The following is a 20,886-nucleotide window of genomic DNA, read 5'->3' on the forward strand; positions in this document are numbered from 1 at the left end:
TTGAGAATGCCTGGAATTCCACCCTGCAAAATGAGCAGTCGGCGACTGCTGAGAAGCTCTGCTCTGACTCCCACTCAGCAGCATTTATCTGCTTTTTTGAAGACAGTGAAGGAAGCCAGTGAAGACAGTCTTTGGTGGCACAATCCCAGCACTTCTTAAATCCCAGAAGATGAGTTATCCTCTCAAATTGCCATTCAACAGTAATAGCAATAACTACTGAGGCTTGTATGAAGCTGAGGCCCATGGCAGAACGTGTTTTTACAATGAACATTTACAATTTTATACAATGAACATTTACAATGAGTTCTCTGACACCTAGTGGCCAAAACATGAATGCAATTTGTTTTTCTAGCCAGCAAGGTGAGCTCAAAGGCTCCACATTACCAGAACTTCCATCACTCAGGTACCAAATTATCAGACTAATTGCAGGTGCAGACCTTAATCTTCTCCAATTGTTTGTTTGGTTTTGTGGTTTTTTTTCTTAATTCTGAAAATCATTGTTTTCAAACTGAACATCGGAGGACACTGCAGAATGCCTGGTCTTTTCCAAATTCCCATAAAGGGTGAAATTGCACTATGCTGCCAATTTTTCCCTCTGCCTAAATATCCAAAGGGCTGCTGTTACATTCCATGAGTCACTTAACTTACAATATTTGATGCAATAGTAAATCCTGTCCTATGCAGTACAGAAGGGCCTCATAATGAATAATTAGCCCTGGTGGACATCCTTTAATGTTGGGTTGGAGAAAAATAATGGGTCATGAAAGACTAAGACACAAATTCACCCCCTCACCTTTAGGCAGCTAATTTGCACACCTAAGTAAGGAGTAATAACCCTACACTGCCATCTAGTCAAAGGAACAACAAATCCCTTCCAAGGAGTGATTCATCCACCACAGCTGTACATCACTCTCAGGGCCTACTTTTGTCTTTGCTACAGAGTGATCCTGCTGTATAGTGTTCATGTTGTAGGCAGAGCAGTTAGCTCCCTAAAGTTGCGTTAGCATGAATCTGGACCCACAGTGTGCCTGAGGTCACACACAGGAATTGTATGGCTGAAACTGCTGTATTTCTGAATTCTCAACGCAGTGGCTTAATCACAAGACCATTCTCTTTAATAAACTCAGGCACTGACATAAGACTTGCTGGTGTATTTTCCTTCTTACCTGTCCGCCCCTCTGCGATCGTTTGCCTTGAAGATATTCCCCCACTGACAGTGGTGACAACAACTGAATAGAGTCCTCCAGGTTTCAGAGGAGAGAAGTGGTATCTGTTGGTTTCGCTGGGAACGGTCTCATTTTTAATGACAACATTCTCGTGAATCAGTAGCACTTGGTATGAGTCTACATCTCCCAGTGCTCTTGTCCAGTTTGTGAACAAGCTGTTGGTTGATCCCTGATTTGCCACAGTCAGACCAGTCACTTGGGCTGGCACTGCAAAGAATATTGTCACAATGTTACTGAGAAGAAACAAAATAAAACAAAACAAAATCCCCCAAATAGCCCAAATTTAGTCACATTGAGGAAGTGCATCAAAAGAACATTCCAACTTGCAGCCAGACTCAACAGGACTAAAAATAATCTGAGGGCTGCTTCCTGTCTGATGGGATGCTGTCTATGGGAAACTATCTAAGGCACTGAAAGGTCTTGCAGGCTTTAGCACAGCTTTTCTCAGACCCAAATGATTCAAGATCAGGGAATGGGAGGAGATGACATTTTATAGATACCATTAAACAAAAGCCATTGATGTAGGAAATCACTTGGTCTTGTGATGACTGCTTCAAATACAGTCCATGTCTTTCATTCTTCCTTTCCTCTCCTGTTCCCCATCTTTCGTTTTTCTAAAATGGCAAACTAGTTTGATGAATACCTGAGGCACAGTCATCTACACCCCAGGGAAGTGTCAGACCCTTTAATTTTGGGGTTAACTGAGACGCATGGTTTTGGTTTTGGTTTTTACGTCAGAAGATCCGCAGGATATTAACTTTTCTGGCATCAAAAGACGAATTAATTGTTAAACTTACAGGACATTTATCTAAGTATAAGCTGTTGAATTTAGCCAGACCAAAAAGGAAAAAGAAATAACAGAAAGGAATGGAATACTTAGCATAAATTTTACCCAAAACATTTTTTGTTTTTTAATTTGACAATATTTGGTCAAAGTAAGGAGATACAGTTACTTCTTTCTAAGTATTTCTGCTTACATGATCATGCACAACTGAAATAAAGAACACTCCAAGTTTACAAAATGTGATTGCAAGCTTAATCTCTTGCTTTATATCAGTCTTTTTGCACACATAGTACTGGATCAGCAATCTATAACAAATGTTAGAAAATCAGGCACACAGCTGAAAAAAAAGTAATGCTGATAAAAAATGAATCAAAAATCTCACCATTTTATAATGTCATAACATAGTAATCTCCAACAAGACACTAAAGTGACACATTTCTCTGCTAAAGGCACTTTTAGTGATACCTCAGGCTTCACTACAAGCTGACCAGTCTGGGATGCACGTAAGACCTATTTCTGTCACATTTACATCAACATTTTGCAAGCCTAGTAAGCTGTCCCACTGCAAAGAAGGTTCAGAAGTTTGGAATGCTTATTAAGACCTGCATTCAAATTCACTGATGTTCGTTCTTTATCACTTTGAATGTAATGCTGACACACTGTCCCTGCCTGATGGGTTTTCAAGTACTGATTCATACCAGTGAAGTGGGACACTGTAACCTTTATGCCTGAACAGGCCTCTTAAAGGGGCGTAAGGCAGAAGGAAGTGAAATCCCAGCTATCTAATCACATAACAGGGAAACAAAAATGTAAGTTAAACTTTTCAGGCTTTGGAAGGAGTTACAACATTTAAGTAATGACCACTATCAAGCTATAGGCACGATTTGATTCATGCACTAGAAGCTTATTTTCCTCTGTGCTGTGCCAAACCAGAGCTACATTTTAAGTCTTCACTTGCACTGGAGAATGCGTAAGTCAAGCAGAGTAAAGCAACATATACAGTTTAGAACTTGCACACGTGCACAAAATTAGCACCCTGCAGGGGGTAGGAATGGGATCTTCCTTGTGTCACAGTCATCATTCTAAGTAACGTACAGATTCTGGAATCAGAAGAGCAGAGGGATTCAAAATACACTTTCAAGGTCACATATGTTTTGTGTTTGTCAGCCTTGGAATGTTCCCCCTAAAGCAACATTTTCCTGTACGGTGGTGGTGGTTTTTTTTTCCAGACGATGAATGCTTTGAATCAAGGAAGTGACCTTCCTGAAGATACTCAGTGAAAATTGTTCTTCTTATATGGAATCTTGTGCTAATGTAGACTGATCAGACATGACATAATATTTCAGAAAACTGTTTTGCCAGGAATTACATATCCATTTCCTCAAAACCTTAAGTAAATACTGCAAAATAACTGAGTCAGAAATGAGAGACTCAGGAGCATAACTTTTCTGTTGAGGAAACAAACGTAAATAAAACACTTTTGAGATTTAGACACTGAGTTCATTCAGTTCACAACAAAGTAAAGAAAGTTGTTAATGGTTAACAGAAATAAAGATCAAAATAGTTTGCCAGGATGATACCTGTTCTTCCTTCCACTGAAGTCCAGTTGCTTAAAATCCCACTAATGGTAGTGATGGTAGCTGTATATTTTCTTCCAGGTACCAAGTCAGTGAAAGTGAATTCTTTAGCTTCTTTTGAAAGCCCTTTTTTTATGACAGTAAGATCCCTGTCTCCCAGTGAAACCACATAGCTGTCCCACTCTGCAACAGGGGTCATCCACATGACACTAAGCGAAGATTCGTTAGCGTGCTTCACACGGAGCTGGAGAACAGGCTCTGGAGCTGTGAAAGTACACAAAGATCACAATGAGAACAGGAATTTGTAGTGAACATACGTGCCACATCTCAAGCTGCTGTAAGGAATCTGTTCTGTAAGACAGAGATGTGAAAGCAACAGAGTATTTGTAATGAAGAGGAGATTCTTTCCCTTTTTCTAGGAAGCCAGTCTTACAATTTGTGCTACTCTTCCAGTAAAGGGCTATAGCAGCAGACTTCAGCAATGCATTATGGCTGTAATGCTTCGGTTTAAACTTAGGTCAGGATATATATTTTAGTGTGAATGGAAATGCAGTAAAGTCAGTGAGCTTCCTCTTGAACTGTGGGTGCTAGACATGGATATAACACATTTGTACCGTAAAACAGATATACACCAATTTAGCTGTAACAAACACGGATGCAAATTATAGGGTCAGAGTGACATTGATTTTACACTGGTTCATATCTCAGTCGTGTTGGGAGACACTACAATCTTATAGTGGTATAAAAGAAAGAATTTCTGTGTGTGTTCATGTGTGAGTGTGTGTGCATACACAGAGGGCACCCGTTATCTAACACAGTCCCCTGATCTGATTTTGTCCCTGTAATGTTAAAATACAACTCACTTTCCAAGACTGCGTGTTTATGTAGGAGAAAATTAAATCAGAATAGGGCCTAATACCTATGCTTCTTAACAGATACATTATGTACCTGCCTGTGGGTCAAACATCATTGTGATACACTCACTACTGGATATTATTTATTGGACCATTTTCTAATCACTTAGATATGTCAATTAAAAGTAACACCAGAAACTTAAGTTATTTCTAATGCATATCAGAGTAAGCGAGATGAGAATATGCCTTGCTTTGATCAACTTGGCAAGAAATTAGAGAAGGCTTCAGTTCTTTTGCTTCTATTGCTTTTGCCATTGTGCAAAACTAACAAAATGAAGCCTTCAAGGAATGACAGGTAAGGGTGTAGCACGAAAGGCGGGCACAAGGAAAGGTGAGGATAAAGAGGGGTGGCCCTATCTTATCTCACATTCTCCAGTGAGATAGAGCCTTGCCTGATATTCCTCCAAGTCTTCTTTTCCTCTGAATTGCACTTATTTTGCATTCACAGAGCAGAACCATTAACAATTATTTTTTAAGTTTGAAGCAATCAGATGTAGCTTTCACTAACATGCTGCAAAAGAATTCCACTTATGTCCCTGCAGTGTATATGGATTTCCTTTGGAAAGGCTGACTTGAACAGATGAACCCCATTTTCTTTCTGGAGCACAGAACAAGAAATCGGATGTAATGGAACAGCCACACTAACATAGACCTCGGACTGTTGATATTCTTTATACAGGGTGGCAAGGAAACGAGTTTGCCACTGAAAATACTGATGAACAATATAGGAAGATCTATATTGCTCTTTTTAAGAACTATATAGGGTGCCCACAATCAGCTACAAAATCGAACAAAAAAATGTTACGCATGTAGAGTAATGCCTAAGTCATGACAGAATTGTGACAGAATTCCCCAAACTTTCACTAACAAAACATTTACCACAGAAATAACTCTGAAAGTTTTCACAGAACTGCTAAAAATAATATTTCTGTTGTTTACATGGGAGGTCCTTTTACTGTATTCATAGTGAAATGTATCTGTAGATTCCCAAGAACTGTCTCTGATCGCCCACAGAGCCCAGCTGCACGTTTTGCATGTTTACGTTTCCAGAGGAGCACGCTGACCTGTTCTCCCTGTGCAGCTGGACTTGCTCTGCAAGTCGCCGCTCTCCACAATGACATCCACACTATACTGCCTCCCCGGGATGAGCCCCACATCGTGGACCAGGTACTCCGTGGTGTCCTTCTCCAGCGTGGCGTTGAGCACCAGGGCCGAGCGGTTCCAGAGGAGCAGGCGGTACCTCTGCCAGTCTCCTGCAGGGGGCAGCCAGCTCACTCGCAGAGACCTCAGCCAGCCACCACCACCAGCCTTCAGCTCCGACACCTTCTGGGGAACTGAAATGCAGAGATTGAGAGAGCAATTCTGAAGCGGGGTATTTCTGCTAAGCCATAACTGCACACTGGCAAAACCTGTCTCACAGCATAGCTATTGTAGAAGTACTTGGATGAGTTAGAGCAATGTGAGGTATCTTGTTAAAAAGGTTGGTAACCTTTTTAAAAATAAGGGTTATGTTTCCCTTTTCCAGTTAGTGGGAACTTCACTGGACTGCCATGACTTCGCAAATATGATGGAGAGTGGCTTCGCAACTTCATCTGCCAGTTCTCTCAGGACCCACTGATGCATCTCATCAGGTCCCATGGACTTGTGCACCTTCAGGTTCTTTAGATGGTCTCAAACCTGATCTCCTACAGTGGATGATTCTTCATTCTCCTAGTCCCTGCCTGACCAACTGCAAGGTCCTGCCCACGCGCCAGGGCAATCCCAAGCACAAACACAGGCTGGGCAGGGAATGGCTTGAGAGTAGACCCGAGGAGAAAGACTTGGGGGTGTTGGTTGATGAGAAACTCAATGTGAGCAAAATTACTAAAACATCTGCTAACAATTTGACTACATGCAGATTCTGCCATAATGTAACTCATTTTATATATTCTGCTGAGTTGAATTCAAGATAACGAAGTTGATCAGCAGTGAAGTAGCGTGGAACAGTTTTGTAACAGACTCACTCAACTATAAGGTCCAAAACACATTATTGTTTCCTGCTCCCAAGCTACGCTGTAGCTTCTTTTGGTTGCCAGATTGACTGTTGCCAGAGGGTCGGGAAGGGGTATTCCAGGAACAATATTGTGCTCTTTATCTTATTTTGCCTGGAATCCAAATAATTTTGTCTCCTACAATGATCTTCTACAAGGCCAGTATAGGAAAAAATAGCACTGGTTACAAAGTTCTTACTGAAGAAGACTTACATGTTCTGCCAGTTGCCATCCGATCAGTAAACAGTTCACCACTGATTGTGCGGGCAGTAACCTGATAAAGACGTCCTGGAGTCAGCTTGTCAAAGTGAGTCTCTGTGACTGGTGGCTGTAGAGTTTTGACTTCTTTAACTGATCCAAGATGAGACAGAGTGATATTATAGAAATTGAGGTTTCCTGAAGGTCTTCTCCACTTAACTTTCAAAGCATCTATGCTGTCATCATTAGTCACCGTCAGATCTAAGACTTCAGCTGGGGCTAAAAAATAAAAATAAGAGAATTAAAATACTTCGACCACAGAACATATAAGACCTGCTGCCTCCAAACTGCAGTAGTTATGTTCTGCTTTTAAATGGTTATATGAGATGAAGTATGAGTGAATGCACCTGAACAGTGGAAAGGGCAAAGCCTGGTCACAGCGAAACTGAACCCAGCCCTGTTTAAGACATTCTGCTGCTCAGAGTGACACCTCTTACGATGACCTCTCTTGTTTCACTAATCTGTCGGCCATGTCTGCCCTCACACTAGTCATTTTGACTATAAAATAGACCAGGCACATGCTGCTAAGAACAGAGGTGTCTGTATAAATTTCAGTAGGATAAATACTACAGCATCATTGGAGCTATGCCTGATTTACACCAGTGTAGATGGGATTGGAATCAAACTCTTTTATTCAAATGCTCCACTGAAAGAAAAACATAGCCACCTGCAATATCTTAATTTCTCAGGCTTGGGACACATGAGGTACTGAAATGGAGGACCATGCTGCAAACTAGATGGAGTCTGGAGAAAACCTGTGAGATTTAAAATTTTTGCACCCCACAACAGGAAGAAATAAAAAATTCTGAAGAAATAAAATTTAACAAGAGCATAATCCCCAGAAAAGCCAGTGCTAGGCAACAACAGCACTCATCTGTGTGCCCTAGGCATCATAATATTGTTCACTTAATATTAAACTATGTTTACATGGTCAGATTTCTGTAGGAGAAACTGCACCTTACGTTTGTCAGGAATTAAGGAGGACAAAGGTATGACCTTGTTCTTCCTTATGTGAGTGTTTTAACCACTGGGCTCCAGTAGGATGTCATCTTTTTCTCTGTGACCACAGAACTCTATTCTGAAAAACCTTCCTGAAGAAAAAACTTCATTTCTAAAACTCTGTTTCTGTGAATCCATATTTCTTTGGGGGAAAACAAAAACAAACAAACAAAAACCCATCACATTATTAAAGTTCTTAACCCGCTCTACATTTTTTTCATTTCCTTTTCAGAAGGTCAGCGATTCTGCAATCCAGAGGAAAAAAGACGCCAAAAGCATTTTTTTTTTCCAAAACTCAGAAGCTCTACACCTCCTGTGCAGCTAAGTAAAAATCATGGAGTTAAACTGTCTTCACTACTGTGAAACAACCAGACTACACACTGCCCCAGTTCACTGAAGAAGTCAGATGAATGTTTTTCACAGATATGAGGTGAAACCTGTGCACTTGGGCTCAGACTGTTAACTTTGCATGTTTAACAGAGCTCCCTACATTAAGCAGTGCAGCTAATTTAGCTGCAGACACCCTAAAAGCTAATTTAGCTGCTAACTTTGCTGTAACGGCAACTCAGGTAACTAAATAACCTAATGGTGTTGCTAACTCCCTCCATAGCCTTTGGAGAGAAACACCTGCCAAGGGTAATTCAGCCACTCAAGTCTGGGAATATACACTTGGAATACAAACCATTTATTGTTCTGAAATATGTCCTGCTATATTATTAGATTATAGCCTTACCTTCTTATTCTGTTGCAATTAATTCTGAAATCATACCTGTCCTGACAGTTTGAAAACTGTTGCTCTCCAATCCTGCAGCCTGGGTTATGATAGAGAGGTTGTACAGGTGGCCCGCTGTAAGGCCTGAAAAAGTGTAGGAGGTCAGAGGACCTTCTTGGTGAATCTCATGAACTGGGACATGATTATCCAGTAACACCAGCCTGTAGCGATCCACATGCCCAGAACCAGGAGACCATGAGGCATGGATAGTGTCTGTCTTGACACTGACCTGAATATTTTTCACAGGGGATGGCACTGTTGGAATAAAAAACACATGCTTCAGGCCTAACGGTTATCTCCACAATTTCAGTACTTTTGAACAGATTTACTTTTGCAATATGTTGAGTTTCTTTAGAGTTAGTGAAAACACAGCCCCAAATTTATGTTTAAACACATCATAACAACATGCCTCCATTCTTAGCAAACAACTCTTGCTGTTAGTTTGTTTATTTCTATGTATAATCAATAGATACTTATATATATCTTGTCAGGTAGAAGAATGGTACATATTTGTTAATTTCAAAATACAGAACTGCAAAATACTCTAAGTGGTTTTATTTAGATGAACTACAGTAAAATAAGTCCTACCAGTAGATCCACTTATGTGAAGTTCTGGGGTACTTTTATTTCCAGCAACTGCACTGAGAACAACGTTGTATTTATTCCCAGGGATGAGATTGGAAAAAGTGTTTTCCATTTTTGAAATTCTTCCTGGTATGGAGACTTCTTGTATCCTTCTATTATCATGGTCAAATAACATTAGGTTATACAAGTCTACCTTTCCTGAGGAAGGATCCCACTGAACCTGTAAGCTTGTGAGGGTAGTTTTTTCCTTATTAATTTCAAAACGAGGTGGTGGCAAGGGATCTGTAGTTAAAAACAAACAAACAAACAAAACCCATAAACTAGTATTTCTTGCATTGGGATGTCTGAAGTTTTACACAGGAGAAGAAAAAACCTTTCAAAACTCTCCCTTTATCATCATCACACTGTCAGTGCTTTTCAAAGTCTTTTTCTTTAAATTTATAAACACATCACTGAAACCTGTCTACAAGAGTCCTGCGAAATTCAGAAATATTACTTGTGTATATGTGTACACACTCACACACACACACACATGTAGAAAAACACTTCCAGCTGCGGATGTATATAACAAGCTTGGAAATCTGCTGATAGTAAAACTGTAACAACTTTAATAAAAAACAGCAAACACAAAAATCCAGCAAATTAGACACAATGCTGCAGTGTAGTAGAGCTTTATAGATACAATGGTACCAAGTGGCTTTCACTTCTTAGCACTCATGCTAAACACTTTATCACTAATGGGCATAAGCGTTTATAAAATTTTAAGAGCAACAATCCTTTGGTTTTGGTATAACTTCAAACACTTCAGATTCTCATAGAATATGTTGCTGCTCTGCTGTAGTATTGTTCTTATAAATTTTAAAAAAAACCCAAACAGTACATTGGGTAAACCTTTAGGAACTATTTTTAATTGGGACTAGTTATCTGAGAAACTCTCAGTGTTCACTATGTTGTTTGTTTAAGATTTCTCAAGTAAAATCATCTGTAAAATATGATAACTCTAAAGGGATGGCCAAAACAAAAGACTCTGGTTGCTTTATTCACCAGGTGTATTTCACCACTCACAAGACTTCACGCAAATCAAAAGAAATGTATTACATGTTGATGTACTAAGGTATTGACACGTCTCCCAATAAGGTTAAACAATTGCATATTAAAAAGTTTTCGTAAAACAACCCAAAGCAGCAAGATCAAGCATTTACAAGTTGAAGAGTTGAAGAATTAAGGTTTCCCAACAATTTAATATCTAAATTTGGCTTCCACATAAATACACTACGTGCTACTCTTGCCTAGCATAAGATGGGGAGCCAGTGGTGCATCAGGCTGTGAAATGAGGTTTCCGTATCAACAGTACCTTAAACACAGAAGGATAAGACCATTTTTCCAATGCAGTCATTGCTCCTGTTCTCCAAACAAGGCAGATGAAAGTATGTGAGATTGCATAACTAAAAACTGCACCCCAAAGCCTGAAAGGACCAAGTCAAACCTACCCCTGCCCTACATACACAGCGGTAGGAGTTCCATGGGGCTAATGGTCTTTAAGCTGCATCTTCTTCAAAGCCTGGATGGTGCAGAGGGTTTAACTGATTCTTAAAAAGCTCTGCTGAGAACAGACTGGTGTCAGGTTTTGGTGGTATGCTCTGTCAGTCAAATATACTAGGAATTTCAAGGGAATATCTCCCTCCTTGGAGACATTCAAAAGCTGTCTGGACATGGTCCTGGGCAACCAACTGTAGGTGGACCTCCTTGGGCAGAGGGGTTGGACCAGACGATCTCCAGAGGACCCTTCCAACCTCGACCAGACTGTGACTCTGTAACTATGTGAAAAAGTGTCCCTTTGAACCCAGGTCTCTGCTTCAATTCAGGTTACTGCTTTGGACCACGGAGAAGCTAGTGCTCCTCAGAAAAAAAGAGATGAAAATCAAATTAGCAAAATCAATCAATAAAAGTATCTATCTTATTTTCTTGACCTCTTTCTTTAAGGCTAAACTAACTCTGCCTAAAACTGAAAACCAAACCAAACCAAAAAAAACAACAAAAAAACAACCAAAACCTCAAATCAAAGACCAAGCACATAAAACTTCAGGCCAAATAGTTAAAACTTCACCTAGCTACAGCAATTGAGACAGGAGGTTTTAATGAAAAGTGTCAGGAAATCTTAACAATAGGCTTGACTACCAGCTCCACCTATAATACACACTAAGCCACTAAAGACTATTATGCTGGCAAAAGTGAATAGTCCGGGTATAAACTTGTTCCTTGAAGGCAATTGTTCTAATCAGAAAGGTCAGACTTTGGGAGTCAAAGAAATTCCAGCACTATATATGGTCAGACGCACAGACAGCTGTAAAAATTTAAATTTGACTGATACCAAGAGAACAGTCATGATAGCTGTCAAAAAGTTTAACTCTCTCTCTGACAGTTAGGACAAGCTTGACTGCTTGCTAGTCCTGCAAACATTGTAATCGTCATTATTTGACAAATTCTACAAAAGAAGACACCTCCTACATTTTTAGAAGGGTTTATGGTGTCCTGGGCAATCTGTCTTCTAAGGTACTTTAGCAAAGAAAAGAGTTGCGTGCCTAGAAGGTGAAGTTCAGAAATTCAGACTTTATCTAATCTATCTGGTCCAGAAAACAAAACACTCAGTGCTTTGTACATCCGCTAGAACAAAGGAACAATGAGATTGGGAAGTGCCTGGGCTGAAAGGGCCCTGGATGGAAACAAACACTTAAAAAGCCATTTTCATTGTTATACAAGTCTCTGCTGGCAACGATACAACTCTGATATGTCACAGAAGTAACGGATTTTCACAAGGATATTTTTATACCATTTGATACTATATGAATTAAGGCCTCCTAGTCTACAAAGGAGTCTTCCAGGAGACTTTATGTTGTTTGAATTATATTGCACTGCCATTTTCACTTTTGTGTGCGTAGGTGCTACAGATACATTTCACATAAATGATAGATACGGTTATGTCCAATCCCAATGACATGAGTCCCAAATACAGCCTGTAAGCACAGAAACACACCTGCTTTAGGCAGGAGAAAAAAAAATATAACTGAGAGATATCAGCCCAGGACTGAGTAACGGGGAATTCCTGACTTCCAGTCTCAGCCATCTTCCTACCAAATCATCCATTTTTTTCATAATTTTTTCTTTTCATAAAACAGCAACCTATTGTACAAGGACTTTTCTGAGATTAAATAAAGAGGGTTGAGTTCATTGTTCTCATTAAGTACAAATATTCATTTTTTTGGGATGATATACAACCTAGAAAATCTTTAGAATGGGCTACACGGTTATTTATATTCTTCTTGTGCTCTGACTTTTGAGACAATGATCACAGCAATTACATGATTATGGATTATAGGATTATACAGCCTATAGTCAGAGCCACGTCACAGTAGTTTTTCCTACAGATGGCTAATAAATCAGATTTGTCCCAAATAATTTGAAATTTACAGGACTGAACACATGGCCAAGCCATGCTTCTGTCATTTACAGAGCTACATATTACATTGGAAAAATACCAGACTGTGTCTTAGAAGGTACAAGTTTTAACTTAACCTCTTTTCATTCATATATTTAGCATTTTTCTGACAAAAAATTATTTAACTGTTAGTTCTCTCACTACAGGTGGCTTCGATTAGGCAGTAACAAAATATATCACTGCAACATTTTTGTAGAAAACAATGCTGAAAATGGCACTTATAGGTCTATTTTAGAAGATATATTTGAATTGAGAATTTTATCTGAAATCAAGAAAGCTCTCAGTCACAGAAACAGTTTTACTGACAACAATAAAGATAACATGAAAGGACCGACAGGTGCACCTGTTGCCCCAACTTTACAGTATCAAGCACACTGACTAGCTGCATGTTTTTATGTGCATAAATATTCAAAACCCTAACAAATGGTAAATATTAATCAGGAATAAATAAGCAGACTGGTGCCTACTGACATCTGTAATCTCAAGTTTGCAGTGGAAAATTTATCTGCAGCTCAGAGCTGATAAATGGTGTTATCAGCTGTTTCTTCATTTCCTATCCTACCAAAATAGCATAACCACCAACATCATGTGTGTTTGCACGCTTGTGCATACCTGGATTACATAGTGGATATGTGATTGTATTTTCCGTCGTTTTGCAGGACCTATTTCATTTCTGGTCTAGAGTATTAAATACTTGGCATTTTAAGTTGATAACCCATAGATCAAAATTTCTTGAGTAAAGAGACATAACAGAGTCCGCCTTAGTGGACTAGCCTGGACTACTAGTATTCCATACATTATTAGATTTCAGATCTATGTATTCACAAGTGAAACAGAAGCTGCTTCTCTACTCAAAGATTCACAAAGGGTCTGGTGTTACTTGAGAGTTTATGCAGAGTTGCATATTTACTCTATTGAAATATCAAACTTGCAAACAACATAGACAACTCATTGTCATAACTGTGATTTTATTGTGAAATTAAATACTCAAAAGGCTGAATTAAGTTGAGGATTGGGTCCTCTCTGAGCCTTCACATTACAGCTGCAACCACAGTACACATTATTCATTGCTTTCACCTTAAGTCCTTAATCAGAATAGATCACACTCAAAATATGACAAAATATTTTGGATTTTATGGGCTTAGCTACTCCAGCACTTTGCATAAGAAACATGACAAAAAGTGAATTCATAACAGGAACAAGTACATGAAAATTTTAACAGGATTGAATATAAGCAAAAAGCTAAAAGTTCTGAACTAGGTATACAAACGAATCAGCTACTTGCTCCATGTACATTTATTGCATCAAGACAATAAAGATGTTCAAAACCTCATTTTGCAAAAGTAAACACATGGGATGGGATTCCTCTCACCTAACTTCAACCACCTAAACTCCGGGTGCCTGGTTTAACCTCGGCTCTTTTTATAGTCCATGGAGAAAGTTGGGCACCTCCAAAGGACAGCTTACCCCATATTTCTTAGGCAAAGAGCTCAGGAAGGGAACCTTAATGAGTATCAAGGTCAGACATCATATTTTTAGATGGCTCAGGATAGCTCAGTTCCGCTAACATTCAAATCAGTGGGAATTTTGTTTACAATATGGCTGAAAAAATTGCTCATACTTCCATATTCACAGGATAGTTTCCAGGAACAAATTTCTATGGACATTCAGGTTCAGTAGATCGTAAACCAAAACTACTGACATCATGTTACAACGGAACAGGTGAAAAAGACCTTCCAGAAAACTGGTTTAAAATGCTGCCCCTAGAGGAAACATACAGAAGAATAATCCTTGTCCGTTCTCCCTTGAAATTCATAGTACCGACAGTACAACATGGGTTGTTGACAGACATAAGGAACTGTATAGATATATTCTTAAAAAAAAATAAATTGACAAACTTCGGAGCTAATTGTGTATTTTACACATGATCAAGCAATGCAGCAGATGTAATTGCATCAGGGAAAGCTAGGAATCACAGAGCAATCCCACTAGCTGTCTTTGCAGGAAACCTCCATGGTTCCTCTATTCTTATTTCATGCTTTCAACTGATCTCTAATAGCCAAAATTCAAACATCAACCTCACAACAACTCTAGTCCACTAATCTCCAGTATTTCAACTTAAACTTCAATCAGTCTTTTCACTCTGACACCAGCTACATGACTATAATCAGCAGTTGCTTCCAATAACTTTTATCATCTTACAGTCTTGTAAAATGTTTACTGATTAAAAAAGTAATAAATGGGATGTACAAGTTACTGTCTAAACTATTATGCATTCATCAAAATGCGGTCTGAAGTGGTATCTTTTCCTCTACTTTTACGCAAGTGTTCAGTAATAGATCTCTACTAGCCAGCAACAACGGTGATTTATAGCTATCATTCTGATAATGGTTGATTTATTCTTTCAATTTTCAAATTACAAGTCATCAATGTTAAAAACAGTTTTCATGATGCATGACACTGATATAAATCACTGTCTGCATATAACCCATTAGTCATTTCTACCAAGTGACATGACTTGTGCTTGTCGTATAGCTATCACATCAGCAGACTTGTCACTAGACTTTTTTACTTTGAGTTACCAAAGCAAATTAATGGGGGGTATTTAATGCATCTGTACAGTTAGTGCAGGGAAGAGAGTTTGACAGTAAATGATGTCTCTGAACTGGTAACTGTCAAGTATTTGGCTGCTGTAATCTTTAACACTAATACTGCAAAATACCCCTCTGAAGCAAAGACTTCAGAAGCAAATCAGGGATACATTTAATGATGGACCTCATTTAAGACATCTCTGTTTGGAAGTTTGTGTTACCAACAGTCAGAGGCTGGAAAATATTTCATCATCTTCAACAAAACACTAATACAGGTAGAAAGAGCCCAGTTCTGTCACTGCAGCCTGTGGCTCTACGTCCTTCATTGCTCCACAGCTGAGTTGTTCACATGCATACACAAACACACATGCAGAAAGACGGCTTTCCTTTGCAGCACTCTGACAGGCTGCTGAAACTTTTTTCGAGCCAGTCATGGATGTGACACTCTAAGTGCTCTGCACACGACTGCACATCATAACACCTCACTGGCTGTATTCAAACAAGAAGTTTCCGCTTTACTTTCTGACTTTCAGGCTCTGGTTAGGCAGAAGAAAAGCAAAGAAATGGGATGAAACAGTATGCTATCCTTGAACAGGGTCTACCTGCCATGAATAAAATCGTATTTTAAGCACAGAAAATAAGCTGTCACCTGAGAAACTACAAAGCCAACTGGGTCTGCATGAGCACAAATGATGGTACAGGCTACTACTTCTTAAAGCATTGTGCTGGATGGCAACTTAAGGGCTTGAGGAGTGGAAGAAACCTTCTCTAGTACTAGACCTAGTCTCTGCACAGCATCTTCTCCTGTCAGGCCTGCTGAATTAACTTTAAGCAGTAGTTATGCCTGGCAGCGCAGTAAGAGACTTTAAGCGCAGGACAGCGACGTGCCGCAAACACCACAGATTTACAGTAGCTGTAAACGCATCACCCTCCTCCTCTTACACCTGGCTGAAGCAAGGGGATGGGAAGGAAAAGCCTGTCGTCCCTCCTTGCCCCCGAGCACCTGCCATGCCCCGCTCCGCCCATACCTGTCTGCACGGAGATGTTGACAGCCTCCCCGTCGGCGAGAGGCTCGATGCGGAGGTGGTACCAGGTCCCGGCCCCCAGGCCCTGCAGGCTGCAGCCGTAGGAGCCGTTGCCCGTGGGGGCGGGCTGGCAGCCGACCGCCTCCCCGTCCTCGGAGCGCCCGCTCAGGCTGAAGTTGCAGGCGCTGCCGGCGGCGCCCCAGCGCAGCCACACGCTCTGCCCGGCGACGCGCCGCTCCGTCAGGTTGGCGCTGCATCCCGCAGCCTCCCCCGGCGCTGCCTGCGGGGAGAAGGGGAAAAAAACTCTGAGAGACGCGCCAGGCTCCGCCAGCCGCCGAAGCTCCCCTGGGCTCACTTCGGAACCCCGTCCTCGCTGTGTGCTGCGCCCTCCCGGCTCGGCTGGGACTTCAGAGGGGCGACCCCCGCACAGCTCCCCGCTCACCTTGGTCAGGGCCAGCGCCGTCCACAGGGCAAATCCCGCTCCATAGCTCAGCATTGCCGACAGCTTTTAACCCCGATAACCCTCGCGGGGAGGGGGAAAGGGGTGGGTGGGGGGGGAATGAAGCAGCGAAGTGGCCGCGGCGGGGCCCCGGGGGCCCCCCGCTCCCCGCCGGGCTCCGCGCGGCGGCCGCCGAGCCCTCTGCCGGGCCGCCTGCTTGCTGCATGCGCTCGGGGCTGCCCCGGCCGCCTCGCCGCCTCCCTGCCACCGGGGTGGGGTGGGGGGGCTGCCCGCAGCCCGCCCGCCCGCGGCTGAGGAGGAGCGGAGGAGGCGGGGGAGGCGGCCGCCGCTTCCCACGCTGCCATTCTGACCCGGGCTGACTCTGCCGGAGCCCTTCCCGCCGACTTCCGCAATCAAGAGGCGATTTCCTCGCGTCTCGCTGCGGGGGGCGAAGCGCGGCGACCCGGGACTCGCCGCCCCCGCGCCCCCCCAGGCCCGGGACCCGCCGCCGTCCCCCGCGCCCCCCGACCTGCGGGTCCCGGGGTGCCGCCCCTCGCTCCGTGTGGGTCCCGGCTTCCTCCCGGCTCCTGTTCCACTCCACCTCCCTTCCTTCCTCCCGATGTCGGCTCTCCCCTGGGTCTTCTCTCCCCACTGCTCTCCTGGCTCTTGGGGGCCCCTCGCCCCCTCAGGCGGTGCCATTGTTGGAGGGGTCAGCAGCACTCCGCCTCACATCGGCTGCTCCTTGCTTGACACCCATCAGGGCTCGAAGTGGTCGGGCCTCATGCTTGCCTTGTCTCATGGCTGCCTAATCTCATTGCCACCTTCCCTTGACTCACTCACCTCATGGCCACTTCAACTTGTGTGCCCGCTTTTCAGGCCTGCCACCCCTCATGGCCACCTCACCACACATGCCCCCTTCTCCTCATGCCTGCTGCCCCCCACACCTGCCCCCTCTCCTGGCTCACGCTCCTCTCTGCCTCAGCTATCACTAAGCCACCATTCCAGCTCCCGTGTCCCAAACATGGATGTTCTTAGGGGTTAGCCACTGCCCACCAAGGCCTTCATCCTCTCCTGGGCCCCGCAGCACCACGTCCAGAGGCAGAGGAGCAGCCCTTCTGTCAGTGGCCAAGTTATCTCAGTTTTTTGGTTTGTTCCGCATCAGCTTGTGTCCTTGAAACAATTCCTTCCTCATCCCCTGAATAACTTCCAAGCTAAAATTACACACACCATGGAAAGCAAGAAACTCTCCCTGTTTCCAGACTCCATCAAACGAGCTGTGCACAACTCCGAATTCGGTTGCAGCGGCGGCACAGCTCTCAATTTCTGCCATGCACGACCATTTCCTTCTTGCTTAGGTTTCAGCCTCTTAAAACTCACGTATATGTGTATGCAGGGTGTGGTAAGGGGGAAGAAACACAGTTAGAAGGGTTTCGGACCTTCAGATACTCAGACAATAATCTAGCAACCATGGGGTAAATTTGAGATTTCATAAAGGGGGAGAAATTTGACATTCCTTCAATGGGAATGGCACTTTTCTTCATTTTTCTGTACTGTATGATGCATGTGAAATTTTTACAAGCATAAACTTTTGAAAGCAGCACCTCAAGCAAATTCACCATCAGATTAATATTTGCCCCATTTTAGGGAGAAGAGGTACCAGCATGTAGAAACATCAGTCTGCCTTTCAAGGGAGATACTACTGCAGGATTTTTCTGGGCATCAGCCTGTCAGCACTATATAAATGTCTGAAAAACCTTATCTCTCATTCTTCGATTCAGAAACCAAAGGTCTGAGCACTCGTGGGTTGTACCTGCACCTGTGGAAAACTTCACCTGCCCCAGTGGAACTATATTTCTGGTCCTAGGGACATGATACAAACTGTTGGGCAAGCTTGAGGTGATTAATAACTTTATGAACACCACCTTAAGTGATGATAAAATATACGTTGGTTATTACGCCATTCTCAAGCCCACTGCAGAACAAGATCTCCCTTGGAAGGTATGCGTTATGTACTTCAGACAAAGTGAGGCACCCTGCCCCAAAGAGCTACTACAGCCCTAAACAAACCACTGATGAAAGACACAAGGTGTGTGTACTAGACGTAAACTTGCACTAAAATGACATAGTTATCTTGTAACCAGTTCATAGAGAGAGATTTCTTACAGCATACATTCATCTTTAGATGATTGTTCCTTTGGGATCTAATGGCATAAAGCACACCAGTATTTCTTCCAGCATATTAGGATGTTTGGGTTACTTCAAATCCCCCTCTGAAAAATGAGAATGTTTGGAGTAACCTGCCTTTTCTTGGAAAGTGGAGCTCACATTGTAGGGATTTTTGAAACATCCATAATCTGAATTTGCAAGGAAGATGTAATTTAGATACGTAGGTGTAAATTAGTTAAGTAGATGTAATACATGAAGGTAAACAAAAAAAAAAAAATCAGTGCAAACTTATAAATGTCAGGAAAGAAACCGACACTACCACAAGTGAAATTTAAAGACCTTGAAAGGTCTGTCTCTCCAAGCTACTGTAAGATAACATGGAGAAAAGGAATCTTGCTGCTTCTCAGCTTTGCCTATAATTTAGAAGTTCCTACTTTATTAATCTTATTCTTGCTATTGTAAAATCTTTAAAAATACTCTGCTATAGTAGTAGGAAGTAGTGTTTTATTAAGGGTTTTGAGACTTCTTTTACTACATTATCGAGCACAAAGCTGCTGTAAGGGTAAGGTCTACCACAGATGTCTGTGTCAGCATTGGAATAAAACAGGAGGGATCCACAGTTTACTGATGGCAACATATTTATATAGAATAGCCAAGATAATATGAGTAATTATTTCCAGACCGAATAAATTGAATAAATGGGCTTTTAGCAAATCAGCAGTCACACAGCCTTTAAGACTTACTGACCTGTGTGGCAAGCCAAGAAACTAATTAAAAAATTAAAAAATAATAAAAAAAAGGACTGGAAGTGAGTTTTGGGAGTGGCCGGACACGTCTCTAACAGCAGGCTCCAAAGTCCCTTCCAGACACTTTCCCAAGGCTTCCTGACTTTTTTTTTTTTTTTGACACCAACCCCTCTGTCTCTCTAATCAAGAGGAAATGGGCTTTTCATAGCTTTTGCCATGGTTTGAAAGTGCAAGCTGCAGTTTTACTTGAAATCCAAGGCTGCTCTAAACCAAACAATTTGTTCAATTGAAGTGTCACCATTTCCCGCCTCACCCTCCCATGCCCCCCTCAAGTGGGTACACTCAGAGCCAAATCAAGGCTTTGCTTCTACAAATAAAAGGACCTAGCCCGGGCAACTGCAGTTCATAGAAGGTATTGTCTTCCTAACAACAATACTCCGGGCTTACTTAGTCTGTGTGTTTTAAAAGTATTCTGTTAAACCTGCTTAATCCTTTGAATATCCCTGCTAGTTTGACATAATGTTTTTAATTCCACTCTAAAGACAAGGAAATGGAGAGATATAGGCCAAAGATTTTAAGGCTGTGTGTCTAAATTGGTGTATTTAGATTGAGATGTCCAGACCTGGCTGGAGGCTGGACAGATATTAATTTGGTTTTTTTTTTTTTCCGTGGCTATGCTTAGAGTGCTTACCATCAGGATTCTTGTTTGAAAGCTTTGACCTAAGCAACTCGCTCAGTGCAAATCAAGTGACTCAGGAGTCCAACTGGGGTGGGAACACAGGAGGTGGCAGCTTCAGTTCTAAGGGTGCCATTTCTCTAGCACTGGTGTAGTTATTTACTAGTAGTGCAGGAGGCAGCTTTGATAATACTGTATTATATAGGACATTTCCATTTGGACTGGAATTCAGTGCGGGAGGTGTGCCTATAGACAGAGGGCATGGGGAAATGAGCTCAGCCTGCCTCCACCGAGGCAGAATAATCATATTTTAAAAGAACTGTCTCCATCATCTGTGGAATGGGGTGCAGTGAATCCATCATCATCTCAGTCCCTTCCCCTCATCAGCACTACAACAGCAGTGAGAGGAGTAACCTTCGAGTTAGTTATTTGGACCTACATAGCCCTGGGTGATGCTGCTCCTTTCTCCCTGTCTCTAGTGATGTTGTTCATATTGGATTATATAGACTGGTCTGTCCACAGCCCTCCCAAACACAAAACACATTTCTTAGTCTCTTCCACAGTAACAATGACACCCAAAGTAATAACTGAAACAATATGTT

General features: G+C 42.0%; 1 protein-coding gene across 4 annotated transcripts in view; it reads right to left on the reverse strand.

Annotated features, from left to right (window-relative positions):
• PTPRB (protein tyrosine phosphatase receptor type B) overlaps positions 1-20,886 on the reverse strand; it is a 63,064-nt gene that overhangs the window by 30,936 nt on the left and 11,242 nt on the right. For 3 of the 4 annotated variants that reach the window (XM_071799185.1, XM_065838269.2, XM_065838249.2), the window contains exons 4-10: positions 16,261-16,537; positions 9,149-9,427; positions 8,558-8,815; positions 6,745-7,008; positions 5,566-5,835; positions 3,591-3,851; positions 1,167-1,433 (exon numbers count right to left, since the gene is read on the reverse strand). In XM_071799185.1, the coding sequence (XP_071655286.1) occupies positions 1,167-1,433; positions 3,591-3,851; positions 5,566-5,835; positions 6,745-7,008; positions 8,558-8,815; positions 9,149-9,427; positions 16,261-16,537 (1,876 nt within the window). Of the gene's footprint in view, positions 1-1,166; positions 1,434-3,590; positions 3,852-5,565; positions 5,836-6,744; positions 7,009-8,557; positions 8,816-9,148; positions 9,428-16,260; positions 16,538-16,699; positions 16,914-20,886 lie in introns of those variants that run through there. The other variant, XM_065838275.2, reaches the window with a different exon arrangement.

Source organism: Patagioenas fasciata, chromosome 1, assembly GCF_037038585.1.
Source record: "Patagioenas fasciata isolate bPatFas1 chromosome 1, bPatFas1.hap1, whole genome shotgun sequence".
NCBI classification, from domain to species: Eukaryota; Metazoa; Chordata; class Aves; order Columbiformes; family Columbidae; genus Patagioenas; species Patagioenas fasciata.